At 69.1% G+C, this 21709-nt stretch overlaps 4 protein-coding genes across 4 annotated transcripts; 2 read left to right on the forward strand and 2 right to left on the reverse strand.

The window, feature by feature from the left end:
- Positions 1–947: 947 nt before the first annotated feature.
- EMIHUDRAFT_242867 (hypothetical protein) lies at positions 948–3567 on the forward strand (the record flags this gene model as incomplete). Its single annotated transcript, XM_005771751.1, has 11 exons — positions 948–1172; positions 1320–1403; positions 1481–1570; positions 1839–1903; positions 1970–2059; positions 2111–2195; positions 2326–2379; positions 2807–2919; positions 3066–3177; positions 3245–3463; positions 3517–3567. 11 exons carry the CDS (start codon positions 948–950, stop codon positions 3565–3567), a joined length of 1188 nt encoding a protein of 395 aa, XP_005771808.1.
- Positions 3568–3962: 395 nt separating this feature from the next.
- Positions 3963–6258, reverse strand: EMIHUDRAFT_242868 (hypothetical protein; the record flags this gene model as incomplete). Its single annotated transcript, XM_005771752.1, has 2 exons — positions 3963–4324; positions 6048–6258. The coding sequence occupies 2 exons, from the start codon at positions 6256–6258 to the stop codon at positions 3963–3965; spliced, it is 573 nt and encodes a 190-aa protein (XP_005771809.1).
- Positions 6259–11403: 5145 nt separating this feature from the next.
- On the forward strand, positions 11404–12105 carry EMIHUDRAFT_54701 (hypothetical protein; the record flags this gene model as incomplete). Its single annotated transcript, XM_005771753.1, has 1 exon — positions 11404–12105. A coding segment is annotated over one exon (702 nt), but the record flags the coding sequence as incomplete, so codon positions are not given.
- Positions 12106–14300: 2195 nt separating this feature from the next.
- EMIHUDRAFT_117968 (hypothetical protein) lies at positions 14301–16672 on the reverse strand (the record flags this gene model as incomplete). Its single annotated transcript, XM_005771754.1, has 7 exons — positions 14301–14405; positions 14524–14634; positions 14765–14803; positions 14986–15018; positions 15126–15719; positions 15794–15850; positions 16019–16672. The coding sequence occupies 7 exons, from the start codon at positions 16670–16672 to the stop codon at positions 14301–14303; spliced, it is 1593 nt and encodes a 530-aa protein (XP_005771811.1).
- Between the last annotated feature and the right edge of the window lie 5037 nt (positions 16673–21709).

Below are 21709 nucleotides of genomic sequence, written 5' to 3' on the forward strand. Positions count from 1 at the left end.
GGCGTTGGCGGTGGCGGTGACGGCGGCGGCGGTGACGGCGGCGGCGGCGACGGAGGGGGTGGGCTTGGGGGCGGCGGTGAGGGCGGAGGCGGAGAGGGGGGCGGAGGGCTCGGAGGTGGGCTGGGTGGCGGGGGACTGGGCGGGGGCGGTGAGGGCGGAGGCGGTGAGGGCGGAGGCGGAGAGGGGGGCGGAGGGCTTGGAGGAGGCGGCGAGGGCGGTGGGGGTGAGGGTGGCGGCGGCGAGGGAGGGGGTGGGCTGGGCGGCGGCGGGCTTGGCGGCGGCGGGCTTGGCGGGGGCGGCGACGGCGGTGGAGGGGAAGGGGGCGGGGGTGATGGTGGCGGGGGCGACGGTGGCGGGGGTGAGGGAGGCGGCGGCGACGGCGGCGGCGGGCTCGGCGGCGGTGGCGACGGTGGGGGAGGGGAGGGCGGCGGAGGTGAGGGAGGTGGAGGCGAAGGTGGCGGTGGTGAGGGTGGGGGCGGGCTTGGGGGAGGAGGTGAGGGCGGAGGGGGCGATGGAGGCGGCGGTGAGGGCGGGGGCGGGCTTGGCGTCTCGCTGCAACCTTCATGCCACCTCGCGGCCGTCCCACTCTCGTCGTTCTCTCCCTTGTCACTTCCTCCTCTGTCGCGTCGTTCTCTTCTGCCTCGTCCTGCGGCGCCGCCGCCTGCCGGTCCCTTGTTCTCGCGGCTTCTTTCGCCTTTCGGCGCAACTCCGTCCTCCTCGCGGCGTATCCTGGCCCCTCAAGTCTATCGAGCTCCCCTCGCGCAAGGACCACATTTCTGACTCCCACTCCAAATTTTTGCCGCCAAGTCATATCGTTGCTCAGGTCCACTCTCTCTTCGATGCGGCGCGGGTCGTGATGGCAGTGCGCGGGATGTAAGATTCTTTTCGCCTGTGTTAGTGCCAGTGCGCGCCAGTCCCGTGCCCAGTGTTGTGCGAGGGAGTTTTCGATGGAGAGCAGCGGCAGCGGCAGCTCTCTCTCCCTCAAGGTGGCCGGCCAGATCCTGCGCTCCGACCTGGGCGAGCTCGTCGAGACGGTCGGCGTACACCTGCTTGAGCACGGTCCGTGCACACTGATCCAATTGGCGAGCGGGCTCGAGTCGACTGGGTCGACACTGACCGCCACGCAGATCCGCGCTTCGTTGCTCGTGCTCTTCCAGCACAACATCGCCTCTGTCGCCGCTCCCGCCGCGCCGCCGCCCGCCGCGCCCGCTCAGCGGGGGCGGGCGGCGGCTGCGAGGCCGGCGGCGGGAAACGGCGGCGCAGCCGGATCCGTCTCGGCAGCTGGCAAGCGGCCAGTGTACCACGCGTCGCTCGACGAGGTGCTCGCGCGTCGGTGGTACCCGTGGGTGGTGTGCGCCACCCGGCGCAGGATCGGCGACGACGCCGCCGCTCTCCTCGTCGAGGTGCTTGCTGTCGGCCGGTGCACCCTCGACTCCCCATATCTCCCCATGTCTCCCCATGTCTCCCCACATCTCCGTAGGTGCTTGCTCTCGGCCGGTGCACCCTCGACTCGCTCTCGCGGCGGCTCGCGCCGGAGAGAGGGGCGCGGCGCGAGGCGCTCAAGGCGGAGGTGACGCGGCTGCTCGAGGCGCGCTACCTCGCGGCGGCGGACCAGCTCGAGGAAGACTGCGGCGAGCCGCCGCTCCCTCTGCCGGCTTCCGCGGGGGCAGCGCGCGGAAAGCGGAAGCGGGAGGGCGGGCCGGCGGGCGGGAGAGGGGCCGGGGCGGGCGAGACGGGCCTGCTGGCGAGGGAGGCGAAGCGGCTCTGGCGCGTCAACATGCCGGAGATGCGACAAATCTTCCGTGCCGATGCCATGTGCGCGTCCCCCGCCGGCGCAGGGTGTGGGGGCAGGGAGGGAGGTGTGTGGAGAGGGGTGCGTTGCGGTCTGCCTGCGCTTCGGTAGGTGCAAGCTCATGCTCTTCGACGCTATCTCCCCATCTCTCCCCATCTCTCCCCATATCTCCGGTAGGTGCAAGCTCATGCACGAGAAGTTCGACGCGACGGCGGCGCAGCTGCTCGACGCCGTCCTCGCCATGCAGCCGACCTGCCCCCAGGATAGGTCGTGGCATGTCCGTGACACGTCCCTGACATGTCCGCGACGTGTCCGCAGGCAGCCGCCCGATCTGACGCACGGGGCGTGGCCGCTGCCGCACTCGCAGGAGGAGCGGGGGAAGCCGTGCACCACGCCTTTCACGGTCGAGGAGCTGGTGCAGGCGCGGGCCGCCGGGCCGCGGAGATGCGGCGAAAAGTGGCTGCGAGAGGCGGGCGCACTTCCCCGCCGCGATCCCTCTTCCTGCCCACCCCCTTCCCGCCCCTCTCCCGCAGGAGTGCGGCCCGCTCCTGGAGGGGCACGAGTTCGAGTCGGACCGGCGGCAGCTCGTCGCGAACTACCCCATTAATGAACTAGTTAATTAGCTAGTAATGAACGAATTACTTAGGCGGCAGCTCGTCGCAAACTACCTCGACACGATGTGCAACGACCCGCTCTGCATGATGGCGACTTCCCACTCGCGACGAGCACCACCGCCTCCCTCCGCCACAGAGCTGCTGAGGTTGCGCTGCTGGCCGCGGCTATAGGCGTCGCCCCTCAACGGGAAGTACATGCTCAACCTCGCCCAGATGACGGCCGCCATCCGGCAGCTCGCCCTCGAGACGGCGAGCCGCAGCCGAGATGCAGCCGAGAGATGCAGCCGAGAGGTGGTAGCTGAGATGGGGCGCCAGATGCAGCCGCCACACGCAGCTGAGAGGGGAAAAGCTTGGTCCCCTCCCACAACCCGCTGGAACCGAACCGCGACCACGCCGATAGGCCGTTCTCAACCGATGCGGAGAGGCAGCATGCCGCCTCTTCCGGCTGCTCCTCCGCTTCCGCGCAAACGGCGGCTGCCCGAAGATAGAAGACGGCGTCCCGCGCGTCTACCGGTGAACTTTCCTAGAACCTTCCTAGAACCTTCCTAGAAGATAGAAGACGGCGTGCCGCGCGTGTACCGGCGTGCCGCAGAGGGCGACGGGTTGGCTTCGCCGATCGAGCGCCAACCAGCGGAGTTGTGCTTGCGTGTGCCGCGTAGGCTCGAGCTGAAGCAGCTCGCGGAGCTCGGCCTCATGCCGGAGAAGGAGGCGCGGCCGCTGTTGTGGACGCTGATGAGCGCGGGCTTCGCGTCGCTGCAAGAGGCGCCGCCGGTCGGCCAGACAGACCGCGTGAGCATGACGAGTTTGTGTCCGTTGAGGGCGAGATGCTCACTGGTAGGTGCCATGGTCGGTGGATCACAACCCGCGCACCACCTGCTACCTGTGGTACGTCGACCTGCCGCGCGCCTACCGCGCGCTCGAGGCGCAGCTTCTGCAGACGCACGCCCGCCTCGCGACGATGCTCGAGGCGGAGCAGAGCAAAGCGGGCGAGCAGCCAACCTCCTCGCCCCCGCCGCCCACCCGCCGCTCGGCGATGATCGAGGCACGACCGCGAGGGGTGCCGCAGAGGGGCGGGGCGGGAGTCCCACCGCCAGTGTCCCTCTCCTGTAGGCGGCGCTGCTGCGGACGAGCGAGACGCTGATGCTGGTGAGGTATGTCTAGCCACAGCCGGCCGCAGCTGCCGCAGCTCTGCTGCTTGCGGGGGTGTGCGTCGCGTGCGTTTCTGCGGCAGCGGGGTCGGGGGTGGGTGGCGGTACGCGGCGAGAGAAGCGATCTGTGTCTTGCGCAGGACGGGTTCCTGCTTCGTGATGTGTGAAGGGTGCCAAGCTCTGGCGCGCTTGAGAACACCCACTACGCACTAGGACTCGCTCCCTCGCCCCCCGGCCCCGCGGCTCTCGCTGCCCCCCCTCTACACGTGTGTTTTCTTTTCTCGCTCAACGGAGGAATGAAAAAAATGGGCGAGCTGCCGGTTGAGGCCGGGCACACCACGAGCGCGTCTGGCTCCTGGATGAGAGAGAAGAGAGATATCGACAGAGGGCAGGAGTGAGGAGACGACGTCACGAGAGCGCAAACGTGCGGCAGAGGCTTCGGACCAGCACGTTCGGCACGAGGTCTGTGTGCTCGAGCTGCTGGCCGCTCATCGGGTCAGTGCGCTTGCCCATGGCGAGCCACTTCTCGATCGCTGCCCGCTCATAGGTTTGTCCGCTCGCGGCCATCACCGGGTCCGACATAAAGTCGAGGCTCAGCGGGCACTGGAGCTGCTCGAGCAGCTCGGGAGGCACAACCTTGTCGACCGCGGCCGTGTCGACGGCCAAGGCAGGCGGCGTGTCGCCTCGTCCCGGGCCTAGTCCCGGGCATCCCTCCTCGTCTCCCGCCTGACTTGCTGCCGCCCCCGCCTGCTCGAGGCCCGATTGGCTCCCTGCCGCTGCCGCCTCTCCCGACCCGCGGCACTCGGCCAGCTCCAGCTCTCTCCCTGCCCCCTTGGCCCCTGCCTCCTCCACCGCCTCCACCGCCTCCGCCTCCGCCCCCATCGCCTCCTCTACCTCCGCCTCCACCTCCGCCTCCACCTCCGCCACCGTCTCCGCCACCGCCTCCGCCACCGCCTCCGCAACCGCCCCCTCCTCCTCTGCGCCCTCCTCCTCTGCGCCCCCCCGCTCGTCGGGTGCTGCTGCCCCTCCGTCTCCAGCAGCCCCGTCCCTGCCCGCCCCGCCGCCGCGCCTCCGCCTCGGCTTCCTCCTCCCCCGGCTCGGCCGGACCTGCTCCCCGCCGCCCGCCGCCCGCACCTTCTCCGCCTCCTCCTCCGCCACCAGCTCCTCGAGCGCCTTCCAGTCGAGCGCCTCGCCGCCCGCCCTGCTCTCGCCGCCCCTGCTCTCGCCCGCCCTGCTCTCGCCCCCCTTGCGTTCGCCGGCGTCGAGGCACACGCCCCTGCTCTCGCCCGCCCTGCTCTCGCCCCCCCTGTCCAAGTGTCGCTGCATCTCGGCCACGCAAGCAAGGTGCCCCTCGCTCGCCGCCATGTCCATCGCCTAATTCATTAACTAATTACCTGTTGATTAACTATTAATTATTAATTAAGCCGCCGCCATGTCCATCGCCGTCAGCCCGCCGCCGTTGACCTGCTCGAGCAGCAGCCGCGCGTCCGTCCGCAGCAAGCACCGCACGACGGCGGGGTGGTTCCCGAGCGCGGCGATCATCAGCGCGCTCGCGCCTCGGCAGTCCTGCGTGGAGAGGGTGCGGGTTAGTGGCAGCGGGCCGCGGGCGCAATGTATGTGAAGTCGGGAGTGGACGGCTCTGTCACGTGTCAGCTTTGTCACGAGAGTGTCGGTGTGCTTGCCCTCGCATCACGAGTAGAGGCGCTCTATCGCCACCGAGGAAAAACTTTCTCCCATCATCCGACGCTGGCTGCGGGCACCTGCACGCGCACGTCCGCGCCGCGCCTGCAGAGCGTCTCGACAACTCGCTCGTGCCCCTTGACGGAGGCGAAGAGGAGGGCGGTCCCACCTATAGACAACCCGAGGGAGGGATGGGAGGAGACAGCAAAGCAGAGGAAGGCGCGAGTGTTCATGGGCTCCGTTCCGGGCGACGAGGTCGGGCGACGCGCCGTGCCGCAGCAGCGCCTACACGGGGCGCTCCAGGAAGCCTCGGAGAAGGGCTCCGAGAAGGGGTGGTGCGCAGGGCCGGCGGAGGAGCCTCGACGACGACGGCGTGCCCGTGTACCGCCGCCTGCATCAGCGCGGTCCGGCCCACGGAGTCAGGCACGTCGACCGCAGCTCCGCCGCCACAGAGCAGGTGCACGACGCGCTCGCCGCCCCGCTCCGAGGCGGCGATCAGCGCGGTGGTGCCAAAGCTGTTTTGCTGGTCGACCGCCGCGCCGCGCTGAAGCAGCGCCTCCACCAGCCGATCGCGGCCGTGCGCAGAGGCGAGCATGAGCAGCGTGACGCCGCTGACAGGCCCGTCCGCTATGGTCGCGTTGACCCGCCCGCCGCCGTCGAGCCACGCCAGCACCTCGGAGTTGCCGCCACGCCGCGCCAGCGCAGCGACCTCCACGGGGATGTCGAGGCCGCTGCTCGGCGCGTCCACCGCGCTCTCGCTGCAGGGAGAGGCCGAGCCACTGGCTTCCTCGGGCATCACTGTGGTACTCGCACCTGGGGCCGCGGCAGCGCCGGGGGGTCGTGTGACGGTCGCCACGGCGGACTGGGACGGCGTCCGTCTCCTGGTGTCTGGCGCGCCGCGCTCCAGCCACAGCCGCACCGCAGCGACGTCCCCGCGTCTCGCGGCGGCGACGGCTTCGGAGTCGCCAGTGACCTTTTCCGGGTGGGATGCGACCACTTCTGGGTGGCCCGCCGGAGCAGCCATGGCAGCCTCGAGCAACTAGCCTCGACGAGCACGCCGCGTGTTTTTCTTTTTTCACGCGCCAACTTCGCCTTGCAGGCCGTCGAGGGCGTGCGCGAGCAGCTACCATGCAATCACCGGAAAGTCCGCGTCGCTGGAAGGGGAAAGCGCACAGCCGCTGGACTATGGGAGTGTGAGATGGTGGGGCCGCACCAGGCAGCGGACATTAAGATTTTGTTTGTTTTGACATTAAACAAAACGTACGAGAGAGAGAGAGATCTCTCTCTCTCACAAAACGTACGCGGTCTAGAAAGGAGCGGTTAGATGTGTGATCCCTCAGGCCGTCTCGCGGGAACTGGTGAAGCACGTTTCTTCCAGGGCCGGGGGGCTAAGAAGCACACCCACCGGGCCAGATGATCGGGATCGGGCAAGAGAGCCCTGACCCCCAGGGGGAAAAAAGAAAAAAAGAAAACGGAGAACCAAAGAGAAAAGAAAGAAAGAAAGAAAACACACAACCCAAGGGAGGGATGGGAGAACGGCACGCCGCCACCACACAGGGATTTTAAGGAGAGGAGTGTGATGCGCTAGCCGTCGCCCACCCTGGGGAGTCTGCCTCTTCGTATCTCTTTTCGCAGTCTCTCGCCGCTTCTCGCTGCAACCTTCATGCCACCTCGCGGCCGTCCCACTCTCGTCGGTCTCTCCCTTGTCACTTACGTAAGGGAAAAAAGAAAGAAAGAAAACAGACAACCCAAGGGAGGGATGGGAGGACGGCACGCCGCCACCACACAGGGATTTTAAGGAGAGGTGTGTGGTGCGCTATCCGTCGCCCACAGGGAGTCTGCCTCTTCCTATCTCTCTTCGCAGTCTCTCGCTGATTCTCGCTGCAACCTTCATGCCACCACGCGGTCGTCCCACCCTCGTACTTACGTAAGGGAGGGCGGGTGCTCGTTCTGCGGGTATTTCTTCTCTTCGCTGCCGCCCATGAGCGGCGCCATCAGCCCGTTCGTGCCCTCCGAGCTGCGCCGGGGCGACCTGGGCTCGCTGCGCGCCCTCCTCGCCGGGCGGACGCGCGGCCCGGCGCTCACGGCCGAGCTCGACGCGCAGCGGATCGGAGCGAACAACTTCACGCTGCTGACCTTTGCCGCTTACTACGGGCAGGCCGAGGCGGTGCGGCTGCTGCTCGAGAGCGGCGCGAGCGTGGGGGCGACGACGGGCCGTGGCTGCTCCGCGCTGTTCGTCGCGTGCGAGAAGGGCCAGCTCGAGTGCGTGCGGCTGCTCCTCGAGGCCCGCTCGGCGGTCGACCAAGCTACAGACAAAGGCACCACGCCGCTGTGCGCTGCGAGCCTGGCTGGCCAGATCGACTGCGTCTGTCTGATGATCGCCGCGGGCGCTGCGGTGAACCAAGCAGACGCTGACGGCTTCACACCGCTGTACATGGCGTGCCAGGAGGACAAGGTCGAGTGCGCCCGGCTGCTCCTCGAGGCTGACGCGGCGGTCAACCAAGCCAAGGATGACGGCGCCACGCCGCTGCTCATCGCGTGCGAGGAGGGCCAGCTCGAGTGCACCAGGCTGCTCCTCGAGGCTGGCGCGGCGGTCAACCAAGCCATGCATACCGGCACCACGCCGCTGCACATTGCGTGCGAGAAGGGCCACCCCGAGATCGCGCGGCTGCTCCTCGCTGCCAGCGCGGCGGTGAACCAAGCAGACACTGACGGCTTCACGCCGCTGTTCGTCGCGTGCCAAGAGGGCCAGCTCGAGTGCGTGCGGCTGCTCCTCGCTGCCAGCGCGGCGGTCAACCAAGCCATGCAGGACGGCGCCACGCCGCTGTTCATGGCGTGCCAAGAGGGCCACGTCGACATCGCCCGGCTGCTTCTCGCTGCTGGCGCGGCGGTCGGACAAGCCAACGCCAACGGAGCCACGCCGCTGTTCATCGCGTGCCAGAAGGGCCGCCTCGAGTGCGCCCGGCTGCTCCTCGGCGCCAGCGCGGCGGTCGACCAAGCCAAGGACAGTGGCGCCACGCCGCTGTTCATCGCGTGCCAGAAGGGCCACCTCGAGATCGTTCAGCTGCTCCTCGAGGCCAGTGCGGCGATCAACCAAGCTGCGGGCCGCGGCTTCAGGCCCCTGCACGTTGCGTGCCAGGAGGGCCACCCCGCCGTCGTGCTCTGCCTGCTGCGGGCGGGCGCAGATACAGCGGCGCGCACCTCGGGCGGGCGTACGGCGCTGCAGCTCGCCGAGGAGGAGGGCCACGCCGAGTGCGTCAAGGCCTTATCCGAGGAGGCGGCGCGGCGCGAGGCGGCGGGCGCGGCGGCGGCGGTGGAGGGCCGAGCAGGGGCGGGCGGCGCTTCCTCGGGCGCGGCAGCGGCAGCAGCTGTGGACGCGCCGCTGCTCGGGCAGCGAGTCGTGCTCGGCGGGCTCTCGGCCCGCCCCGAGCTAAACGGGCGGCGGGGCGTGGCGCGGAGCTTCGAGGGCGGGCGGTACGCGGTGGCGCTCGAGGGCGGTGGCGAGAGCGTGCGGGTGCGGCCGGGCAATCTGTCGCCGGCGGCGGCGGAGCCGGTGTCAGGCGTGAGGCGGTGGAATGAGGTCATCGCAGCGGTTGAGCGAGGCGAGGAGGAGGCGGTGCTGGCGTGGCTCGACGGCGGCGGGCGGGTCGACGCGGCGTACGAGCAAGGCGGCTTCAGCGGCGTCACGCTGCTAATGGGCGCCGCCCACCACGGCCACGAGCGGGTGGTCGACCTGCTGCTGCGGCTCGGCGCTGATGTCAACCTGCAGCGCGGCACCGGTGGTTGGACCGCGCTGATGGACGCCGCCTACCACGGCCACGAGCGTGTGGTCGACTTGCTGCTGCGGCACGGCGCGGAGGTCAACCTGCAGGACAGCGACGGCTGGACCGCGCTGATGGGCGCCGCCATCGACGGCCACGAGCGGTTGGTCGAGTTGCTGATACGGCGCGGCGCTGACGTCAACCTGCAGGACATCAAAGGCTTCACCGCGCTGATGCACGCCGCCCTCTTGAACCACCCCGCCGTCGTGCGGCGCTTGCTGCGGGCGGGCGCAGACACAGCGGCGCGCATTGCGAACGGCAAGACGGCGCTGCAGATGGCCAAGGAGAAGGGCCACGCTGAGTGCGTCAAGGTCTTGTCTGAGGCGGCGGAGGCGGCGCGGCGCGAGGCGGCGGCAGCGGCAGCGGCTGCGGACGGCCGAGCAGGGGCGGACGGCACTTCCTCGGGCGCGGCAGCGGCAGCTGTGGACGCGCCGCTGCTCGGGAAGCGAGTCGTGCTCAGCGGGCTCTCTTCCCGCCCCGAGTTGAACGGCCAGCGCGGCATGGCGCAGAGTTTCAGGCTAGGGCGGTACGTGGTGGCGCTCGAGGGCAGCGGCGAGAGCGTGCGGGTGCGACCGGACAAGCTGTGCCAAGACACCGACGAGGCGGCGGCGGAGGGCCGAGCAGGGGCGGGCGGCGCTTCCTCGGGCGCGGCAGCGGCAGCTGTGGACGCGCCGCTGCTCGGCCAGCGAGTCGTGCTCAGCGGGCTCTCCGCCCGCCCCGAGCTGAACGGGCGGCGAGGCGTGGCGCGGAGCTTTGAGGGCGGGCGGTACGTGGTGGCGCTCGAGGGCAGCGGCGAGAGCGTGCGGGTGCGACCGGGTAATCTGTCGCCGGCGGCGGCGGAGCGGGCGTCGAGCGGTGGCGTGGCAGTCTCCGATGAGGTCGTGGCAGCGGCTGGGCGTGGCGACGAGAAAACGGTGCTGACGTGGCTCCAGGGCGGCGGGCGGGTCGATGCGACGTACGAGAGAGGCAAGGGCGGCATCACGCTGCTGATGCTCGCCGCCAACTACGGCCACGAGCGGGTGGTCGACTTGCTGCTGGAGCACGGCGCGGAGATCAACTTGCAGAGCAGCAATGGCCGCACCGCGCTGATGGCCGCCGCCCGCCAAGGCCACGAGCGGGTGGTCGAGTTGCTGATTCGGCACGGCGCGGAGGTCAATCAGCAAGACAGCATTGGCTACACCGCGCTGATGGACGCCGCCTACCACGGCCACGAGCTGGTCGAGCTGCTGCTGCGGCGCGGCGCGGAGGTCAACTTGCAGAGCAGCAATGGCCGCACCGCGCTGATGAGCGCCGCCGACAGTGGTCACGAGTGGGTCGTCGACTTGCTGATTCGGCACGGCGCGGAGATCAACTTGCAGGACAGCGACGGCTGCACCGTGCTGATGCTCGCCGCCCGCTACGGCCACGAGCGGGTCGTCGAGTTGCTGCTGCGGCGTGGCGCGGAGGTCAATCAGCAGGACAGCATTGGCTACACCGCGCTGATGGACGCCGCCATCAACGGCCACCCCGCCGTCGTGCTCCGCTTGCTGCGGGCGGGCGCAGACACCGCGGCGAGCAGTGCGAGCGGCAATACGGCGCTGCAGATGGCCAAGGAGAAAGGCCACGCCGAGTGCGTTGAGGCCTTCCGGCAGCACAGCGCCACAGTTGCAGGTGCGGCAAAGGCTGCTGCCGAGGCGGCGGCAACTGAGTCGGCGGCGGCCGCCGCGCGCAACGTGGCAGCAGAGGCGGCTGAGGCTCGCGACGCTGCCGAGACGGCGCTGCGCGAGGCGGTTGAGGCGTGCAACCGAGGCGACGCCGATCTCGAGGCGCTCAGGGCGGCGATCAACGCGAACACGCAATTCGCCGACAGATCGGAGGCCCTGCGGGCGGCGCGGCGGTTGCGCGACGAGCTGGCGGATCGCAGGACCCGCGAGGCCAAGGCGCTGAAGCGGCAGCGGCAGAAGGAGGAGAAGGCGGCGGCGAGGCAGGCATCGGCGGCAGTGCGGGCGGAGGAGCAGGCTCAGGAGGCGCGAGCGGCGGTGCAGGCAGCGGAGGCCACGGCGGCGCGGGCAGCTGAGGAGGCTGCAGCAGCGCGGGCGGCGGAGTCGGCGGCGGCGCGGGCAAGAGAGGAGGCAGCGCGGGTGGCAAAGGAGGCGGCAGCGGCGCAGGCAAGAGAGGAGGCGAGGGAGAGGGAGGAAGCGAGGAGGAGGAGCGAGGCGGCGGCAGCGGAGGCGGCGGCAGCGGAGGCGGCGGCAGCGGAGGCGGCGGCAGCAGAGGTGGCAGCAGCGGAGGCGGAGGCGGCGGCAGCGGAGGCGGCGGCCAGTGTCGCCGCCCTCGCCGCCGCCGCCGTGCCGCTTGCCGCCGTCCCTCTCGACGAGCTTACCGCGGCGACCGATGGCTTTGCCGAGGCGCGCAAGGTGGGCGAGGGCGGCTTCGGGCGCGTCTACCGCGCCGACGAGCTGCCGTCGCTCCCGTGCGTCGCTTGCGGGTTCGCTGTCAAGACGGCGCTGGTCGGTGTCGGCGCCCAAGGCCTCGCCGAGCTGCAGAGCGAGGTGCGCACGCTCAGCACGGCGTGCCACTCGTCCCTGCTTCCTCTCCTCGGCGTCTGCTTGGCGCCTGAGCGCGCGTGCCTCGTCTACCCCCTCTGCCGCGGCGGCAGCCTCGAGGACCGCCTCTACCGCACGCCAGCCGCGCTGCAGCGGCTCCGCATGCTCGGCTTCGAGACGCCGCCTCCGCCGCTCTCCTCCGCCGCACGGCTCCGCGTGTTGCGCGACGCGGCGAGCGCGCTGCACTACTTGCACACGCTCTCTCCGATGGTCTTGCACCGCGACGTGTCGGCGGGCAACATCCTGCTCGACGAGCGCGGCAACGGCTACCTCGCTGACGTGGGCCTCGCGCGCGCGGCGGAGGCGACGGCCGGGCAGGTCTCGCACCTGTCGACGCAGCGCATCTTTGGAAAGCCAGGCTACATGGACCCGATCATCTCGCTGGATGGCCAGGCTTCTCAGCTGACTGACGGCTTCGCGCTCGGCATCACGCTGCTCGTCAGCCTGACCGGCCGTGGCGCTCTCGGCTTGCTCAACGAGTGCTACGATGCGCTGGAGGAGCCCGACACGGCGGAGGCCATCGCGGCGGCCGACGCGGGCTGGTCGGCGGCGCAGGCCGAGGAGCTGGCGCGGCTCGTGGTCGGGCTGGCGTACGAGAGGAAGAGGAAGCGGATGCCGCTCGCAGAGGCGCTGCCGCAGCTGGGGGCGCTCGCCGAGGCGGCAGGGGAGATGGCGGCATCGCCGCCACCGAGCCTCGCAGGGGCGGTGGCAGCCGAGGCGGACGCGGACGCGGAGCGCCAGTGCGATCTCTGCTGGTCTGCGCCTCGCTCGGTCCGCTTCGCGTGTGGCCACGCGCTGTACTGCGAGGCGTGTGTGCCGCGCGTGCTGGAGCGCGACACCAACTGCCCGACCTGCCGCCAGCCGGCGCTGCCCATCGCCGCAACTGGGCGGCTGGTGGCGGCGCAGACGACGTTTGTCTACCAGCCACCTGCTCGCGCTGAGCCAACCGCAGCCCGTGGCCCGCAACCTGCGGGCGCTCGCAGCGGCGCTGACATCGACGCCCACATCTCTCGGGCACGGCCGAGGCAGGCGGCAAGGGAGGCGGCAGCTGTGAGGGAGAGGGAGGCAGCTGTCATGGCGGCTGCAGCGAGGGAGAGGGCATTGGAGAGGCTGATGCAGCAGCAGCAGCAGCAGCAGCAGCAGCAGCAGCAGTCGCAGCAGTCGCAACCCGCGGGCGCCGGCGGCTGTTGGTCGGCGCGGCGGAAGGGGTGGGAGCAGGGGTGGGAGGGGTGGGAGGGGTGGGAGGGGTGGGAGGCGCGGCGGCTCTAGGCAGGCAAGAGCTTGAAACGCAAGCAAGTGCACAGTCCGGGTTGTGTATCCGTGTCTTTCGGTGGGTTGTGTACTCGTATCTGCCCAGAGGATCTGAGCGTCAGCTGTGCCGGCTGCCGGGAGAGAAGAGCTGCCACGAAAATTGTCCATGTCCATGTCCATGTGTGGGGAGCTGCACGGGGTGCTCCCCCACATCAGTGCGCTCTGTGCTCTTGTTGCGAATATCGCATATACACAGGCTCACACTTACTCAGAGATTGCCCAGAACCAGATCGCGGGGGGGGGGGGGATAAACGCTGCGGCGCCCCCGCACCAGCGACACTGGCCTACAAACGGGTGTGCAGCGACGGGTGACGGCGGCTGTGTCGGCGGCGGAGAGCGCCTGGTCGAGCGCCAGGCAGACTGGTCCCCCCTGCCACGACACGCGACACTCACATGCATGGCACACCTCGAAGAGTTCTCCCTCCAAAAACACAAAAACGACTCCCTGTCGGTCGACTCGGGCACAACGATGCGTTCGGCTCGCTCGCGCCGCCACAGCCCTGCGCGCGGTCACACGGCAACCTCCGCGCCGGGCGCCGCTCCGGTGGAGGCTGGAGCGGCGCGGCTCGCAGCCGTGAGCGCAGCGACGCCCGAGGATACGCCCTCCGCGGCCGTCGCCAGGCCGCTCGAGATGACGCCCGGCGCGGCGGCGACGACGGCGGCGACGGCGGCCGCGGTCAGGCCGGCGACGGCCCTCGCTCCGTCGGCGGTGGCGGCGAGGGCCGCGTGCGTGTGCGGGTGGGTGTGCGCGAGGGCGGTCGGGTCCGACATGAGCTCGGACAGCAGCGCGAGAGAGCAGGGGCGGTGGGCGTGCCTAAGGGGGAAGACGCCGCCGAACGTGTGGATGGGCACGCGTGCGGCGGTGTTGTCCCGCTGCCAGGGAGAAGCTGCACCGGGCCGTGCCGATGCTCTCCACCTCGTCGGGCGTCAGCTCGAGCACCTGATTCGCAAGCCAGGAGTCGTGACCCGCTGTCAGCAAGCCAGCCTCGTCGGGCGCCACAGCTCCCGAGCACCGCCGCGATCGGAGCCCACAGCTCGTGTTGCCTGCCCTCGGGTGCCTGTGCACGCCCAAGCCCGCGTGGGTGAGACGAGGCCGCCCTTCACAGTGTCTCGACCGAGCCCCTCGCGCCGCCTCGAGAAAGTTGATTGTCACCTGCCGCAAGTACCGGTACTTCTCGCCGCTCAAACCCGTCAAATCGGCCCGACCACCGCTGCCGCCGCCGCCGCCGCCGCCACCGCCGCCGCTGTCGCCGCCGCCCACGTCTCCCCCGAGCGCCGCCCGCACCGCCAGCGCACCGCCCGGCGAGCCCTGCGGCGGCACTGCTCTCCTGCGGGAAGGTTCCGAGACTTCAAAAGGAGGCGCGGGGAGACATGGCGGCGCGACCCCCGCACCCTTCTCTCCTGAGGCGCGCAACCTCCGCCTGCAGCTTGGCGGCCTCCGAGTACAGCTGCTCCTGCTGCGCGGCCGAGGCGGCGGCGGCGGCGGTGGCGGCGGCCGCCTCCTCCCCCGCGCGCGCCAGCGCCGCGTCACGCGACTTGGCCGCTTCGCGCTGCGCCGCCGCCTGCAGGAACGTTCCGAGAGGGTTCCGAGGCGAGGCCCCGCAGTCCCGCCTCCCCTCCGCTGTGGGCCGCCGCCTCGCGCTGCAGCGCGCTCGCCTCCTGGAAGAGCTCGTCGCGGGCCGCCTACGGGGCGTGCAGGGGACGCGTCGGGGACGCGGCTTGGACATGTCGCCCCGGCAGACCAATCGCCATCCGCCTCCGCCGCCGCCGCGACGCCGCGCAGCCGTTCCGCCTCCCTCTCGACCGCAGCCACCGCCGCCGCCTCGGCCTCCTCGCGCGCCGCCAGCTCCGCCTGCGTCGCGTCGGGACACTTGGACTGCGAATTAATTCACTAATTAACTACTAATTAACGATTAATTAGGGACACTTGGACTGCTCACGAACTCTGTGTGCGGACTTGAAGGAGTGAGCGAGCGAGCGAGTGAGGGGGAAAAGAAACCGCGGCGCCTGCGTCGCGTAAAGCTCGGCCTGCACCGCCGCCAGCTGCTCCTCCATCGCCTCGTGCGCCTGCGGGACTTGTCCAAGACGCGTCATGGATGGGGGCCCGGTCAGCCACCCCTCCCCCCTCTCGCCTCGCGCGCCGCGGCGGCGGCGCGAGCGAGACGCTCCTCCACCCGCTCCTCCCCCTCCCCCTCCCCGCCGCCGCCGCCGCCGCCGCCGCCGCCGCCCATGCCGAGCGCAGCAGCCGCTTCGGAGAGCTCCGCCATCGCCGCCTCGCTCGCCGCCGCCGCCGCTCGCGCCGCCGCCGCCTCGGACGCCTCCGCCTCGGCACGCGCCTCCGCCGCCTCCGCCGCCGCCTCCGCCGCCTCGGCACGCGCCTCCGCCGCCTCCGCCGCCGCCTCCGCCGCCTCGGCACGGCCGAGGGCGGCGGCCAGCGCACCCGCCCCTCCCTCCGCCTCCTCCGCGGTGGCAGAGAGGCGCCCCGCCATCGCCGCCTCCGCCTCTCGCGCCTCGGCCGCGGAAGCGTCGGATGTGCGCTGCGCCTCAAGCGCAGCGCCGACAGCGGCTCGCGCCGCCGCCGCCTCCGCCTCTGCCGCCGCGCCGCGCCGCGCCGCCTCCTCCGCCGCCGCCTCCGTCTCCGCCGCCCGTGCGGCTGCGCGCTCCCCCGCCTCCTCCGCCTCCCTCCTGCGCTCCTCCTCCGCCGCGAGCGCCGCAGCGAGCCGGGCGGCCTCCGCCCTCGCCTCCCTCGCCTCCCGCTCGAGGTGCACCTGACGTTGCAATCATCGGTTGGGCCCGCCCTCCTCCCCCCCCCCCCCCCCCTCCCTTCCCTCCAAAGTCTCACCAGCCGCTGCCCCGCCTCTCGAGAGTCGCGCACGGCGGCAGACAACGCCTCCGCCACCTACCGCGGGGAGCTAGCCGCGCGTCGGAGGCTCGCGGGCTCTGGCGGGGCGAGGGCCTGCCTCTCCCCTGCCGGCGCCTCCGGAGCCACGCCGCACTCCACCAGAAAGGCGCCCGACCTGTTCACAGCTCTTCTATTCACAGCTCCTCTCTTCACGCCGCGCTCCACCAGAAAGGCGCCCCACCCAAACGCAGAGTCTGGCGGAGACCCCTCCGCGGCGGCGTCCGGAGAGGACGGCGCAGGGCCGTCGGGCGACGGAGGCGAGTCGCCGTCCGCGTCCGCGTCCGCCGCCGCGCGCCGCGACTCCTCCGCCTGCGCCGCTCGCCGCGCCGCCGCCGCCGCCTCCGCGGCCGCCTGCGCCTGCGCCTGCGCCGCCGCCTGCGCCTGCGCCGCCGCTCGCGCCGCCGCCAGCCGCGCCCTCTCCTCCGCCGCTCTTGTCGCTCCCGCCGGAGTCGCTCCCGCCCGCGTCTGCTGCGCGGGCTGGGTCGTCGACGTTTCAGCGGGAACCGGGGCGGCCGAGGCGGTGCGTGGCTTCGGAGTGGCGGTATCCTCCGCCGGGAAGGGGATGTCGAGCCGCGGCATGTCGGACAGTGTTTTGGAGACGCTGGAAAGCGCCTCGGTGGTGAAGGCGGCCGGAGAGAAGCCGCCGAGGCCCAGCGAGCCCAAAAAGTCGCCGTCTCCTCCTCTGCTGCTGCCGCTGCTGCCAGCAGGCGTGTGCTGCGGCGTGCTCGCCGCTGCCGCTTCGGCGCATTGCTCGTACTCCCGTGACAGCTCCTCACTCTGCTTCTGCAGCTCCTTCTGAAGCGAGCCGAAGAGGTCCATGGACAACGAAGGAGATGATCACGTCACCAGATGCTGCGTGCCGAAGGGGCCGCCCCTGGAGGGCATACCCAGCGGGCGGGGAAAATGCGGCAATTTTCGGTCTCGCCCCCAGACTCACACGAGACTCACACATTTGGTTTTGGGGCCCCGGGGCGGCTAAACGCGCTCTCTTCGCGTAGGAAAGAGTGGGTGGGAGGGAGGGGGGTGTGGGGGGAGTGTATCGCGCGCCTTGCGGGGGGGCGCGGAAAAGAGGAACCTCTTAGCGCCATCGCCACGGTGCTGCATGCAGCGCCGGGCGACGACGGCTTACCGCCTCCCGGTCCCCCTCGGCACACCTCCGCTGCTCAATGTTTGACGGCTCGAACCCGTGAAGCTTCCCCGTGCGCGGGTTACCCCGCACACGGGTCAGCCTGCCAGCCACGTATCCACGCAAGCGTGGTCCGCGTGCATGGCATACAGGCGTCCGCCAGACAGCGCAGAGGCTAGGCGACCGGGGAAGGACTAGCTCAAGGGCAACACAGCGTCACCAGCCGTTGGCGCGCAGAACGAGTCTGCGGCCCCCGGTTGGGACGAGTGCGCGACGCGGACGAACCGCTCAATGTGGCCGGCAGCTCGCGCTGCCGGCGGGGTTGGTTGGGGAGAACCGGCACGGGGATGGCCGGCCTCCCCGGAGGGGTCGCCCCCTGGAGGGGCCCCAAAGGGCCCCCCGGGGGGGCGGGGGCCCCCGTCCCGAGGGGCGGGGGCGGGTCCTTCCGTGTCGCTCCCCTCGTCGGGAGTGTCCGTCGGGATGGTGTTGTCCGCCCACTCGGCAGCGTTTGAGCCTCTGTCACCTTGCCTGCCGCGAGCAGCTAGCTCGTCGACGTAGTCGTTCCATTTGTTGCCGCTGTGACCCGCCACATGCCTCCACGTCACGGTGTGTTTGGCGCGAAGGCGTCGCCAGAGGGAACGAAGGCGCTCCGCTAGCTGTCTGTTCGTTTTGGGGGTCACCCTCCCCATCATGCACGCCGCCGCGTACTCGCTGTCGGTCCGCACTACTCCGCGTGAGCCCGCTCGTTGCGGTGACGAGGACAGGAGAGCCCGGAGGAGCTCGGCTAGGGCGGTTAGTTCCGCCGTGTTGTTGGTATGCCTGCGCGCGCCGAGGTAGGCTGGGTGCGCCGCCGAAGTGACAACTGGCCCGTAGCCCTAAGAGGGCATCATGGAACGAATAGCTGCACATCTATGTGCTATTGGTGCTATTGGGAATGCTGCTACTGGGAATATTAGTACAGAGCAGGGAAATAAGTTCACACAGGAATTGGCTCAGTGTGTGTGGCTACTTGATCTACTTCTCACTATACACGAGTATAAATTGTGCGAGAAGTACGCGTATCCTAATTGTCAATTTGATGTGAAAATTCAAGCTGCAGTGATGACTAAGAACGTCGTTGAGACACCAAAATCATTGTGGGGAGCTAATAGTCGCAACGGGGAATCATTAAGAAAACTAGTGGGAAAGCGCCACATAAAATCGTAATCGGCCAGAAAAAAAGCACTCAGCGACAAGCGTCACGACCGCAGAACGCGGGCGCTGCGAGTCTACACGCAGGCAGGCCCGTAGGGCGCGCCGCGCCATCTCGCGCCATCTCGCGCCATCTTGCGTCATCTCGGGTGTGTCGGCGGCGGGCTGGGCGGCGACGGGCTGGGCGGCGACGGGCTGGGCGGCGGCGGGTTGGGCGGCGGCGACGGCAGCGGTGGGCTCAGTGGGGGTGACGGCGACGCAGGTGACGACGCTGCAGGCCCGTGTGGCGGAGCTTGAGCGCCGGCCAAAGCTGTCTGGCAGCGGCACCTCGCGGCCGGCCACCTGCGACGAGATGGAGGCGAGGGTCGAGGCGCTCCGCGAGTTTCGGCGCAAAGGCCACGGCTGCAGCGTGGCGCGCGCGGCAGGGTACTCGTGTGCACCCCCCTCCCTCCCTCCCCCGGTACCCCCCTCCCTTTTTCCCCCGGTACCCCCCCCCCCCCCCCGCGCCCCCCTCCCTCTCTGAGGCGGTCACCCGTACCTGCACCACGTTCGCGCCGCAGTAGTTGTAGGAAGCCGCTGGCCAAACGCCGCCCCCAACGTGTGGTCGTGTGGCTGCTGGCCACGTCCGCCGCCTCTTGTATGGCAGCAGCCCGCCCATCCTCGCTCGCCCCAAGGAGCATGAGGACTTGGCGCGCAGCGAGCGTGTCGTTGCCCAGGGCCCATTGAAATTCTGGGTCAAGTTCGTTAGCCCGGAGCCACCCAGGTGGGAGAGGGGGCTTGCGCAGCACGTCTCCTGCTCTCCTGAGTGGCTGTGGATTTCAGTTGGGTTTGATAAGGTAAAGACAAAGAACAAACAGACTGTGTTGCCCCTCCAGGCGGCGCGCCGGGCTCTGCAAAAGAAAGCGTGGGGGGAGTCACCCGGACTGCTCCCGCTGACGCCCAGCCCCCTCCGACCCCCCTGGACGTGCCCAGCCACCTCCAAGCGTGACCCACCGCTAGTTGCCTTCGATCCTCATGTTTCCAGAACAACTTATTCTGTGGAGCAAACAAGTTATGAGCCAAACCCAAAGCCATTTGCTCAAACTCAAATGACTCTTCCAGCAAAAAGAGTTATGAGACTTGCCTCCAGAGCAACCAACTGGCGGTATGAGAGATCTGATGATAGGAGGGAGGAGGGGGCATGAGAGCGCTGGGGTGCAATCAGGGGGTCACAGGGGGGTCATGGGGGGCACCCCAGAGGTCCAGGCAACTTCTGGTCAGTCGTCACCCGTACCCCGCTCTGTGTTTAGCGCATGTGAGTTGGCGCGAGAAAGAATGCGGGGTCTGGGGAGGGCGGGTGGGGGCGGGGCAATGTGGGGCACGCCTCTGGACCGCCCCAGGACCTAGTCCCAGCCCGTCAAGGAGGAACGCATGTGTATCGCCCGTGCGGCTGACGGCGATCGCCGTCCAAACCTTCCCAAACTTGCGTGCTGACCTTTCTTGGAAGCTTCCGTGGCGCGCGCCGCGCGGGCGCTGCGGCAGGGGGGCGCACAAGTTGTTCAAGTTGGACCATGAGGCGGAGGCGGAGGCGCCGGCGCGGTTGCTCCGCCCGGTCCCGCCCATGGGTCTCGCGAAGGACGCACGCGAGCAAGAGCTCGCGGTGCGCCTTCGGGAGGCGCTGCTGCGCAGGTTCAATGAGTACGACGACCTCGGCAGCCGCCTGCATGCCGGCACCGACGAGTGGGCCGGCGACTGGCTTCCACAGGCCGGCGGGGCGCGCGAGTCCATCTGCGTCGGCGACAACGTCGGTGGCGACCGGCTGTGCTGGACGCGCGTAGACAAGGATGGCGTCAAGGAGTTTGTCGTGTGGCTGCGCCTGGGCGGCGAGGGCGAGCTGGTGCTGCAGGTGTTCTCCGTCTGCACGCCTGGCCACTTTGAGGAGACGCACGGCCGGCGCGAAGGCTGGGAGGACGCGGACAGGGTGTATGGTCTAGCCATTGGTTGGGCAAACGCCTGATCCTGCCACGTGCACACGCTCGCATGGATGCACACGTAGCATGTTTGCACGTAGCGAGGTTGCGGTGCGCAGCACGCCCAGCCATGTTCGAGTGTGAGCCCCGGCAGTTGCCTTCCATCTGTGTGTAATTAAGGACAATTCAGGTTGTGAAATCCCACTCAAACACGTGTCGTATAAGTGACATATGACGTGAGTCCTCACTCACTTGGCCAGGCGGCCCTGGACATTCAGGGTAAGCTCCAAGCCCTTCTTATAAAGCACGTTGTGCACCTGCATGCCGTACAGGAGGACCGCGACTGCATCGGAGATGTCGCTGGGGAACTTGATCTGATTATGAGCGCACCAGGCAAGTTGAATGAACCTCGGCTCAAAATGCGGATCTCGCTGCCGCTAAGCGTGGCGTCGATTATCAAACGAGCGGTGACAGTAGCGGTGGCAGCGGCGGCAGCGTCGACAGGAGCACCTACTGCAGCGTCAAATGTGAGCTGGGAGGCGGGAGGCAGATGCAATAGGAGCGGGAGAGTGAGATTGTCAGCCAGCACGGCAGACCTTTACGGCGCGGCTGCGGGCGCGTTTGCAGTGACATGCGATCCATGTGGTAGCAAAGGCACGGCGGGAGTAGCGTATGCAGGCTGTGCGCGAGGGTGGCGCGTCGCGAGTGGCGGTGCAGCTACTCGGTGGCGCGGGTGCTGGCGACCGGCGGAGAGATGCAGCCGGCGCGAGAGATGAACCCTGCGGAGAGGCGAGGTGACGGGCGAACCGCGACGGTGGGAGAGGGCTGAGCATCGGCTTCACCGGGGCACAGGAGCCTCGCACGCCCGACCGAGACGAGACCGAACCGACGCTGCAGGTCAAGCCAGCGTCGGTTCGCTACCAGCACCGAATGGGTACCCTCCCCAAAAAACGAATTCGCATCGCTCGTCATCGCAAACCCTGTCAGCAGTTCACCATCGGGTACGTACGTAAGAGCTACATACACTGGAAAAAGAATTATACCACACGCCCCTCTCACAGAAAGAATGTATGTATGTAGAAAGATGAACAACAGTCAGGCTCGGACTAGCACGAGTGGATGCAAACGCTCGAAGATGATACGAAAGCGCGTTTCCGTATGAAGCGCTACATGGACGATGTGATCACGGTGACTGCGAAGGACGATAGCGCATGGGATGTTGATCGTTTCCGAGATGATTTCCGTCGTTCGGAGTGCTACTGGGCCCCTTTGAAGCTGGAAGCCGCCGAGAGCACCCATTTTTTGGAAACGACTCTTGAGCTCGACCCAAGCGGAAGTTTCCGGACGAGACTCAAGAACGTTAATGAGGGCTGCGAGACGGCACCGCGAGTGTGGCGCTACCATCGTTGGGATAGCTTCACATGCGCTAAAATGAAGGCGGGCATCGTGGTTGGATGCCTGCTCAAGGTGGTCGCGATGGCGAGCGATGACGAGGGATTCACGCTCAGCGTGACGAGCAAGCTCAGGGAGTTTACGGCACTCGGATACCCTTCGCACGTGCTTAATGGGGCGATCGGGCGCACGTTGCTC

This window comes from Emiliania huxleyi (assembly GCF_000372725.1).
Source record: "Emiliania huxleyi CCMP1516 unplaced genomic scaffold EMIHUscaffold_371, whole genome shotgun sequence".
In the NCBI taxonomy this organism is placed as follows: Eukaryota; Haptophyta; order Isochrysidales; family Noelaerhabdaceae; genus Emiliania; species Emiliania huxleyi.